The sequence below is a fragment of the Solanum tuberosum genome, unplaced genomic scaffold (assembly GCF_000226075.1).
Source record: "Solanum tuberosum cultivar DM 1-3 516 R44 unplaced genomic scaffold, SolTub_3.0 scf00232, whole genome shotgun sequence".
Classification (NCBI taxonomy): domain Eukaryota; kingdom Viridiplantae; phylum Streptophyta; class Magnoliopsida; order Solanales; family Solanaceae; genus Solanum; species Solanum tuberosum.
This window is the reverse complement of record NW_006239158.1, coordinates 451,438-462,543: the sequence shown is the minus strand read 5'-3', so window position 1 is coordinate 462,543 and position 11,106 is coordinate 451,438. Positions and strand designations below refer to the sequence as shown.

Sequence of the window (11,106 nt, the reverse complement as noted above, 5' to 3'; positions counted from 1 at the left end):
AGTTGAGGAAGTTACTTGGGAAACGGAGAGGGATATGCGAGACAAGTATCCCCAATTGTTCGTCGATTAAGGTACTACTTCATTCCTTCCTTAGCCTCTTTTTCCTAAGTTTGTCACTTGGGGACGAGTGATGGGTAAATTGGTATCTGTTGTAATGACCAAGTTTCGTCGTTATAGAGAAGCCAACGGGGGAAAATTGGGGGCCAAAAACCTTTTTCGTAGTATTTGAATTTTCCCAACCTAGTCTAGATTTGGACAAAATCAGAGTCTTTAAGGTGTAGGAAAATCTGGTAACATTTGGGGGAGTTAATTATGATTCTGATTACATGAGTAGTTAGATAACTCATTAAGGAATCCTTACAACTTTACGGAATTGAATTTGGGCGAGTAGGACTCTCGTAATCGATCTTAGCGTGAAGGGTATTTTCTGAGCATCGTGGGCTAAAGGTGTGTTATGAAATGCGGATTTTGGAATTCTTTAAATAGCTCACTAGTTCGTGTAAGCCGCCATGCCGGGGGGGTTTGGCCGCTCTGGCGGGGTCGCTGAAGCAGGATGAGGGTCGTTTTGGCAAGTTCGACGCGACTTAAGGTCGTAAATAAACCCCTAAACGACCTCATTCTGTACTTTTCGATTTTTAGAGTTAAAGAAAGAACCCCAGGTGACTCTTGACAATTTTCCACCATTCTTGAGGCTAAAGGTAAGTTTTTCACTCCCCGAATCCGTTTTTCGATTCGTAAAACATAATAGAATGAATAATTATCGATGTGGGAGGGTTTTGATCAAGATTCTATGGTGAAAAAGCCCTAGTTGGATACTTGGGATGATGGGTATCATCTAGGGTTGTTAGAATTGTTAGTGATTCGAGTAATTAGTGATTGTTTATTGATTCCCGTGTTATTATGATTGTTTGTTGACCAAGAACAAGTGGAACGAATATGGAAAGGGAAGGATCAAGTTTCTTAGGGTTTCAAGCTTGTTTCGAGGTAGGCGATGGTTGTGATTCTATGATTGTGTGATGTATGTTTGTTCTTGCTTCATTATGATACACGTATGTATATGAATGTTGCATTATTGATCACGTTTGTTGTAAATGAGATAGATGAATGTTGGTTACCATGAAATCATGATTTAATTTTTATGATCTTGAGGATATACTTGTTATTGTGATTGTGGTGTGTTGAATGGATCTGTTGCCTTTTTTCGGCATAACTAACTTGCATCGGTTGCCACGTTCCGGCATAATTATGGAATAGGTTGCCACATTTCGGCATAATCATTGAATAGGGTACCACGTTCCGGCATGCTAACTGTTTGGGTTTGGGTTCCATGAGAGGACCAATGACTTGTCATAATTATGTACCTTGAGAAATACAAAGTTGTTCGTTGTTCGTAAATATTGATAATATTGTATATGTTTGATATATGCATGTGATTATATTGTTGTATTGACTTATGTATGTTACACTTATTGGGATAGCCGCGTGATCTTACCTGTACACTATGGTTGTGTACTGATACTGTACTTGCTCTTATTTATGTTTAGTACAGGGCATCTTCAAGCGGCTACTGACAGACCTCACTTAGAAGATCAGTGATCGTCGTTCGAATTCAAGGGTGAGCCATTTCTTCCGGGCTGCCATGAGTACTCCTTTCGTCTATGTCCACACTTCCACACTTAGACATTTCTATTAGTTATTAGTAAATTAGTTTGGGGTTGTATCCCTTCTTGTTTAGATTTGTTGAACTTTAGATGTTTTGGTACATTGACTTTCAGGTTCTAGGTTATTTCTTCCGCATTGTTTAGTTCATTTTTAGACTTACGTTGGAATTTATGGGAACTCCCTATTTTCTTTCCTTAGTATTTAACTTACTTGCGTAACTTAAATGCTTTAGTTTGGTTTAGTTGCTTGGTTTGAGTTGTAGTAGTGGTTCTCCCACCAGAGGGTTAGTGTGGGTGCCAATCACGATGGTCTAGGTCGTGACACCACCTCAGGAAGATGTAACAAATGTGGAATTAAGAAACGTAATTCAGATGATGACTCAAGTGGTGACAACACAGGTTGGTCGCCAAGGAGCCGAATATCAAATGGGGAATGATGCATCCAGAGTCCGATAATTTCTAAGAATGAACTGCAGAAGGTGTTTGAGGTCTTGCATGTTGTTGATGCTGAGCATATGGAGTTAGTTACTTAACAGCTAAAAGGAATTTATAGGATATGTTTTGATCAGCGGAAGAAGAACAAGGTCGATGGGGAACCACACTTGACTTGGCCTTTGTTTGAAGATATCCTCTTAGGGCGCTTCTTTCCTCGACAACTAAGGGAAGCGAATCTAAGAGAATTTTTTAATCTGAAACAAGAATCTATGAGTGTGCAAGAGTACAGTTTCAAGTTCACTCAGTTATCCCGCTATGCTCCGGAGATGGTAGCAGATATGAGAAGCAGAGTAAAGTATATTATTTTCATGTTCCTTTCATTGTATATTTTATTGTAAAGCTTAAATGATTTTCACTTCATATTCATATATTGATCCTGTTATGTTGTTTCAGTCATTCAAGCCAGTAGGTTGTTTACTCAAACCTTATCACTTACGAGTACATTCAATGCACTCACGTTATTTGACCTGCATCATTTTATGATGTAGATACAGGTGTTCGAGGTCATCAACAGGCGCTTCGTTGAGATCACTATTCACTTGCAAACAGTAGTTGGTGAGGCCTCCTTACTTTTGGGAGTCTTCAGTATCATTTCAGTTTTAGTAGTAGTTGAGGTGTCGTGGGTCTTGTCACGACATCTATCTTGAATTGTTAGAGGCTTCATAGATAGACAGAATTAGATGTTTTTATTGTTTTCTTAGAATGTTATATTTAACTTATGACTCATGTCAAGTATTTTGTAAGATAGTATTTTTAAGACTTTCTTATATTTCTAAGTGTTCACCTGTTTTAATCTTCCGCGTATTGTTTAGTGGCATGTAAGTCATGTAGCCAAGCCAAGGGTTCGCTTGGGGATAAAAAAATGTTCTTAAGTTCGAGTTACTACCAGAGTGTAAGACCGGGTCATGATAGTAGCAAGGATCTTCGAATTACTCAAAAAATTCTAATACAACGATCCTTGGGTAACGACCCATTAGGTCGTTTTAATTATTAGAACTATTTCGACTCTTCCCGTAAATTTAAATGGTAATTTTGAACAAGTTATTTAACTACAATTATTTAGTTGGCAGATATCTCTTAAATGATTAATTCTTATTAGTTGGTGGTTAATGGGCTAAGTCCATAATTTAGTATTTCTCTTACCACATGGCCATGTGTAGAAAGAAATTAGTAAGATTTAGTAGTTATTAAATTATCTAGTGGTTCATATATAATTAATTGCCCTAATTGTTTTAATTAAAAGAAAAGCAGTATCCTCTCAAAGAAGACTTTGGCGATAACCGTTACAACTACATCAGGTAATCTTATCTAACTCTTCGTATTGTAGATATGGATAGAGATTTGATGAGTCCACAAATTGGACTCATTTAGGGCTATATTTTAATAGATATTGTGTCCTCAAATGCATGTTTTATCTCGATATCTGATGAAAACCTTGAAGTTTCACATATTCAAAGTTTGAGGGAAAGCATGGACACTATTGAGCAAAAAGGAGCAAAAGAAGCTAAAAGAACGAAGAAATGAAGATTTGCGATTTGCTGAACCCATTCGGTTAATTGCCAACAGATCACATATTCGCCTTTTGTGCTAGTGTGCTAAGCCCTGAAGGAAAGGATCAAGTCGGATAAAAAGGGAGAAGTCGGCATATCACCGAGAAGTTCCACGAAGCAGTACCATGTCGCCCAATGACCCAGAGCACGACAATGTTGAGGACAGGTGCAAGACGGCGATGAACTACATTAAAGGGCGAATCACAGAGTTAATCGGTGATTCCAACTAACGACACCAAATGATCCGCTGCAGCACAAATCTGTGAAAACTATAAATACTAGTTATAGTTGTAGTTTTAAGTGTCGAACAATTATTATAACTTTCATATAGAATAGTACTTTTTGGCATTTTTGCTTTGAGTTTGAGAGGGTTTTGAAGACTAGAAGAAAAAAAGGGTTTCATCTTCAAGGATTTGAACTTGGGTCTCTTGGATTCTTCATTCTTGGCCTGTAACAAGACTTAAATCTTCATACCCATTTGAATGCAAGCTCATTTAGGTATAAATGTCAATCTCTTGATGTGTGGCAAAAAACCCCTATTCTTGGGGTGTGATTTAGCGAATATGGGTTAAGTATTGTTGTTGGGTCTTGTTTGCTGATAGATTAGATGTATTTTAATGGTGATTTTGTCTAGTAGTTGTGGATGAATTTAACAAATTTTTAGTTGCAAATACAAGTTTATTTATGTGTTTTTCGGCTTGCGAGAGAGAGAAGTCGTGAAACCAAGACTACTAGATTGATGGCCTAAGGAGTGGGTCGACATGAGGTTCCGCTAGAGAGATTGAACCTTAGTCCCATATCCTAATACTCAGCTCGAGAGAGTGAGTGGGATAAGGCATAGGCTGGTCTTTATGCGGCAAGTGGGTGTCCAAGAGGAACACATTTGAAACGGGGTAAGTTGCTCGCGAGAGAACTTATTCCAACATAAAGCTTAGCCTAGTCACTATTACTTTATAAATTTTCTATCGCAAGCATATACCCAATAATCTAGCTTAACCCGTATTCCCGTCACATCCCAAGGATCCTCTCTCATTACTTAGAAACCCTTGTTTATTTTGTTGTTTATTCCTTACTTGTGACAACCCCCCCCCCATTGTTAATTAACACTCTTGTATCCCCCTTTTTAATTTACAATGTTTTTACCCATTAAGGTCTTTAGCTACGACTAGTTAGAACTAAATTTAATTTTTCTATAAATTCTCAAAAGCACTCTCTTGGGACGATCCAAACCCTTGGTTGGGTTACTAAACTATTGTACGATCGTAGACACTTGCATCAGAAGTTGTGTCTTGATTATGCAAACATCAAAATGGCGCTGCGGATGGGGAGTGGTGTTATTTGAAAAAATTTAGACTAACAGAATTTTTGTTCTTCTTAGTTGTAGTCTACTTACCTAATTTTTAGTTTTGTTTTGTTTGTTGTATGAATATTTCAGAAAGCATTAGTGTTAATGGTAGCAACGGTAGCCAGGTAGGCCACCAAGACGGCATTTGGAAATCTCAACGATGTCCAAGAGCCCAACATCAATGGCCCCCATCTCATGGGAGGTGTTAGAGCCATCCGCTTTCCCCCAGTCAAGGGAAATGCAGTATTCCACATAACGAGCACCATGTTACAACTCTTGCAACTAAATGGACTTTTCAACCGACTGGTTCATGAGGATTCTCATGAGCATCTTCGAAACTTTGTAGATGTATGCAGACCATTCTCATTCAAAAACATCTCTCAGGAGTCGGTCCGGTTGAGGCTATTCCATTTCTCATTGATGGGAGAAGCGTGCAAGTGGCTAACCGAGCTACCACGTGAATCCATTACTTCTTGGGAGGAACTGGTAACCGCATTTCAAGTGCGATTTTTCCCTCCCTCGAAGATGTTGTCACTGAGGGATAGCATCCAGAGCTTTAAACGTCTAGAAGGAGAGCCTCTGCACGAAACTTGGCTATGGTTTAAAAAATTGGTGCCTAAATTCCCGACTCATGGTCTGCCCGATAATATCTTGCTACAGTACTTTTACCGAAGCCTGGATTCGGTGAATAAAGTTGTCGCTGATCAACTTTCACCTGGAGGACTGATGCAGCAACCGTATGCAGTAGCAATCCAACTTTTAGATGGCATGACGGCCATCAATTGGGCATGGTACACCCGTGAAGACCAAGTCTCCCCTCTCACATTCAAGCTATCCAAGGAGCAGATGGACAAAGATAATGAGAGAGACCAAAACATGACCAAAATCATGACACATCTTGATATTTTATCCAAAAATGTCATGGGGGCTAGTGCACGTGGAGCCAATGTTGTGGGGGTCTGGTGCGCATATCCTAACGAGGCGAATTTTGAAGCCTTATATAATGAGGAGGCGAACTTCCTAGCGAACCAAAGTGGTGGTTATTGTTCAAACTACCCAAGGCAGGGTGGTAACCAAGGTTGGGCTAGAGATAAAGGATGGAAGGATCATGAATGGAGAGACAGAAATCCTAATTGGAAGGATGGGGAGAAGGACAGATATGTGCCTCCCCATGAGCGCCAAAAGCCAAAGGATTCGGAGGGTAGTAGGTCTGAGGATATACTTTCGCGTATCCTCAACAAAGTTGAAGGGTCAGACAAAATGCTGAAAGGCATAAAAGAAGATGTTTCTACCCTTAGCCAGACCGTCACCTCCCATTTTGTTTCAATCAAGCAGTTAGAGACCCAAATGGGTCATATCTCGTCTCACCTCAATCAGAGACAGCAAGAGGGTTTGCCTAATGACACTATGGCTAACCCCAAGAGTGAGATTTCAAGGTGGACTTGAGTCGTGCCACGACGTTAACTAAGGCGCTGTTTGGGAGGCAACCCAAAACCCATGTTCTTATTTTGATTTTGTCTTTGATAAAATAATGGTATGTTGATTGCGCAGGTGAAAGTGTGGAATTTGAATGAGAAGTACAGTTTGGCAAACGGAAGACCTGGTAGGTGAATGGCCGAAAGGTTCGGCAACCCCGACATACTCTGCCGTTTGATCCAACCCAATTTGGGTTTGGATCTGTAAAACTCAGCAGACTCAACGAAAATCATTAGCGCGTCGCCGAGTAATCAATGATTCTGATGCAGACCACCATTTGGATCTTCCTCCTGACTGAAGGTCCTGTAAAACTCAACGAGACAAGTGACAACTCAGCGAATTGCCAACAGGTTCGGTGATCGGGACTAATGTCGCCCAATGGACAAAAACTGGACGGTTTTTCAGCCAAAGGTTTAAAAAGTTCTAGCTTCATTCTCTTTCCATCACTTTTTCACCTTCCCAAACACACACCTGCACTCTAGTTTTATATTTCTTGCACCTTTGGAGTATTTTGGTTCATTGATTTGTGTGCGGATTTGGATTGCATTGCCGCCTAGATTTTGGTAGCATTTTAATCAGTACAAAAGGTTAGCTTCTCAATACTCGTAATTATTTTGTCAGTATAGTACTCATTTGCAAACTCTTTGATATTGTTAAAATCTATTGAACCTCCCTGATTGAATAGAATTGGTTAATTGTCGATTGTTATTCGATAATCTTTCTTACACTGTCGAAATCTTGTTCTCCGACGTGTCTAGTTGAGTATATGTATGATGGGTCGTATTCATAGAATATGGGTGGGTATTGGTCAAATTTGTGCTATTTATGCTTTAACTATGTTTTCGGGGTTTGGGGGCCGATTTCGAGAAGTTGGGTCAAAAGTAGGCACGTTGGGTCATTCAGTGAAGTTGTGACGAGCTCGCCGAACCACTCAGCGGTTTGCCTAAGCGTCCCATCTCGCCCTTATTATCACGCGTTATTTGATATGGCAGCTGAAAATTTTGGCGAGAAGCACGGGATCGCCAAGTGCACTCGGCGACTCGCCGAATGTCATCTTAATCGCCCTTTGTCTGCACCCCTAACCCTTCAACACTGTGACCTTCGGTGGACTAAACGTGGCTCGTCAAAGCTATTCAGCGACATGCCGAATGGAATGACCACCTTCCTACAACTGAATATCTCTGCTTAGAGTGTCATGTTCTAACGTTATCACAAGATTTTTTGCAGACATGGTCAGGTCCAAAGTTGCAGGAATAGACATACCACCCCGACACATAAGATCACAAAAGTTCAGGAGAGAAGCAGAAAAGCCTAACAAAACCAAAGCAAAGACCAAGAGCAAGGAAGCCAGTTCCAGTAGGAGGATTCCCACTGACCCTACCGTCCCTTCGTGGGCCCGAGGATTCATCAATGTGATACATACCTTTGGACCATCTCATGATTTTGATGAGATGATTATGTGTAACCTCGCTACGACAACTGAAGTAGAGAACCAGAGTCAGAAGGAGGACACACCAGGCACTGATGCCCAGACAGATGGAGCGACCGATTAGCCAGGATCACCTATTTACCTCCCTCTCTGTCTTTCTTTATTTTACATTTCGGATTCTATGTTAATTGCATTTGAGGACAAATTGCTTTTATTTGTGGTGGGGTGAGGCCCACCTTTTGTGTGCTATTTGTGACTCGTGTTTTTGCTTATGTATTTGGACTTTGAGCTATTATTGTGTTAAATATTGCTTTCTGTGGATGTTTGAGCTTATGGCTCCTTTTATTTTACATTGCAAAACGATTTTGGCCCTTACGAAAAAATTTGAATTTTTTGAACATTTTGCCACCTCTCATGTGTTAAATGTGGCTGTTATTTTGCAAAAAATTGAGTCTCGGTTCCAATCAATACCGATGACTTGAATAGTGCTCTCAATCAAACGAACATGAATGCGCGGCTACGATGAGGCCAAATGAAGTTGCATAGACAATATGTGAACTCTTTGCATCTCGTTATGACTAGCCTTGTATCAAATTGATTCTCTTGTGATGATCATTGCACACTAGCGAAAGTGTGGAGTCTTGTTTAACCTGTAGTGTCATGCCTAGTGTGGTGAGCTTACCTGTGAACTATGCATGATAGATCCTAGAATTTGCCCCGTTGGTCCGGTCAACTAAGTGATGCTATCTCTTGATATGATCTTAGGGAACTTCTACAAGTGTGAGTCCAATTTGACATACACCTCTTTTGTGACCTACCTTGTGAGTGTGTGATTCTCTCGTGAACACCCCTTGAGCCTTACCTTGCCTTGGATGAAAACTTGATGAAAACTAGACCTTTCTAATCCATCACCCATAATCCTCATGAAGTTATGGTTAGTTTGAATAGACAACTTAGGCCAAAAGCCTAAGTTGGGGGTGTGGTGAAAAGAAAAGGGAAAGTCAAGAAGTGCAAGAAAGTCTTTCCTACCCATGGTTTTGAAGAAAATGGAACCCCTCCATCTAAAAAAAGAGAGAAGAGAAAGAAAAAGAATAAGAATGAAAAAGAAAGTTGTGGAATAAAGTACAAAAGAAATGGGGTCTCCAAAGAATTCACGGGAAGTGAATAATAGGATGACTTATGAGCACTAATGAAAATGATGAAGGAAAAGGAAAGGAAGTGTTGTATGAACCACATGTCATATGGATAAAAGTCATTGAGCCTAAATGACCATACCTTTGCACTCAACCCCATTACAATCCCTGAAAAGACCTTTTTAATCTTGAGTGAGCTTAAACAAATGTTGATTGGAAATTACGGGCAAACCAATGGGTGAAAGCATGCATTATGTTCTTCTTTGTGAGTGTGAGCGTTGCATCTGATTCCAAATCTTTAAACTGTAAAACCATGGTGTGAATATGAAATCATTCTTTGTGTGAGGGAATTTGAACACTACAGTTGAGCTTGAACTTGCATTTGAAGCAAGTATTGTGAGCATGAGATTCGTTGATATTGGTGAGTCACAACTTGAATCTTTGAGTGCACATTTGATCTTTGCATAAGTAAATTGAGTCTTTTTGTGTGCATTCATGATTGAGTCTTGTGTAGCACTGTTAGACACACCCTTTTTGAACGGCTGAACTTGAATTTGCTTGAGGACAAGCAAAAGTTTAATTTGGGGTGTTGATGAGTCCACAAATTGGACTCATTTAGGGCTATATTTTAACAGAAATTGTGTCCTCAAATACATGTTTTGTCTCGATATCTGAAGAAAACTTTGAAGTTTCAAGTATTCAAAGTTTGAGGTAAAGCATGGACACGATTGAGCAAAAAGGAGCAAAAGAAACTAAAAGAACAAAGAAATGAAGATCTGCGAATCGCCAAACCCATTCGGGGAATCGCCAACAGATCACATATTCGCCTTTTGTTCCAGTGTGCTGAGCCCTGAAGGAAAGGATCAAGTCGGCGGAAAAAGAGAGCAGTCGGCACATCAGCGAGAAGTTCCGCGAAGCAATACCATGTTGCCCAATGACCTAGAGCACGACGATGTTGAGGACGGGTGCAAGACGGTGATGAACTACACCAAAGGGTGAATCGCCGAGTTGATCGGCAATTCCGACTAACGACGCCAAATGATCCACTGCAACACAAATCTATGAAAACTATAAATACTAGTTAGAAATATAATTTTAAATGTCAAACAATTATTATAATTTTCATATAGAATAGTACTTTTTAGTATTTTTGCTCTGAGTTTCAGAGGGTTTTTAAGAATTGAAGAAAAAGAGTGTTTCATCTCCAAGGATTTGGACTTGGGTCTCTTGGATTCTTCATTCTTGGCCTGTAACAAGACTTAAATCTTCATACCCATTTGAATGCAAGCTCATTTAGCTATAAATTTCTATCCCTTGATGTGTGGCTAAAAACCCCTATTCTTGGGGTGTGATTTAGCGAATATGGGTTAAGATTGTTGTTGGGTCTTGTTTGCAGATAGAATAGATGTAGTTTAATTGTGATTTCGTCTAGTAGTTGTGGATGAATTTAACAAATTTGTAGTTGCAAATGCAAGTTTATTTATGTGTTTTCGGCTTGCTCGAGAGAGAAGTCGCGAAACCAAGACTACTAGATTGTTGGCCTAAGGAGTGGGTCAACATGAGGTTCAGCTCGACAGAGAGAACCCTAGTCCCATATCCTAACACTCAGCTCAAGAGAGTGAGTGGGGTAAGGCGTAGGCTGGTCTTCATGCGGTAAGTAGGTGTCCGAGAGGAACCCATTTGAAACGGGGTAAGTTGCTCGAGAGAGAACTTATTCCCACATAGAGCTTAGCCTAGTCACTATTACTCTATAAATTTTCTATCGCAAGCATGTACCCAATAATCTAGCTTAACCCGTATTCCTGTCACATCTTAAGGATCCTCTCTCATTACTTAGAAAACTCTTGTTTATTTTGTTGCTTTTACCTTACTTGTGACAACCCCCCGCCCCCCATTGTTAATTGACACTCTTGTGTCCCCCTTTTTAATTTACAATGTTTTTACCCGTTAATGTCTTTAGCTACTACTAGTTAGAACTTAATTTTATTTTTCTATAAGTTCTCAAAACCACTCTCTC

General features: G+C 39.9%; 1 protein-coding gene across 1 annotated transcript; it reads left to right on the top strand.

The window, feature by feature from the left end:
- The first annotated feature begins 5,246 nt into the window (after positions 1 to 5,246).
- Positions 5,247 to 7,716, top strand: LOC107062485 (uncharacterized). Its single transcript, XM_015313153.1, has 3 exons — positions 5,247 to 6,008; positions 6,603 to 6,654; positions 7,520 to 7,716. Exons 1-3 carry the CDS (start codon positions 5,247 to 5,249, stop codon positions 7,714 to 7,716), a joined length of 1,011 nt encoding a protein of 336 aa, XP_015168639.1.
- Positions 7,717 to 11,106: the final 3,390 nt, after the last annotated feature.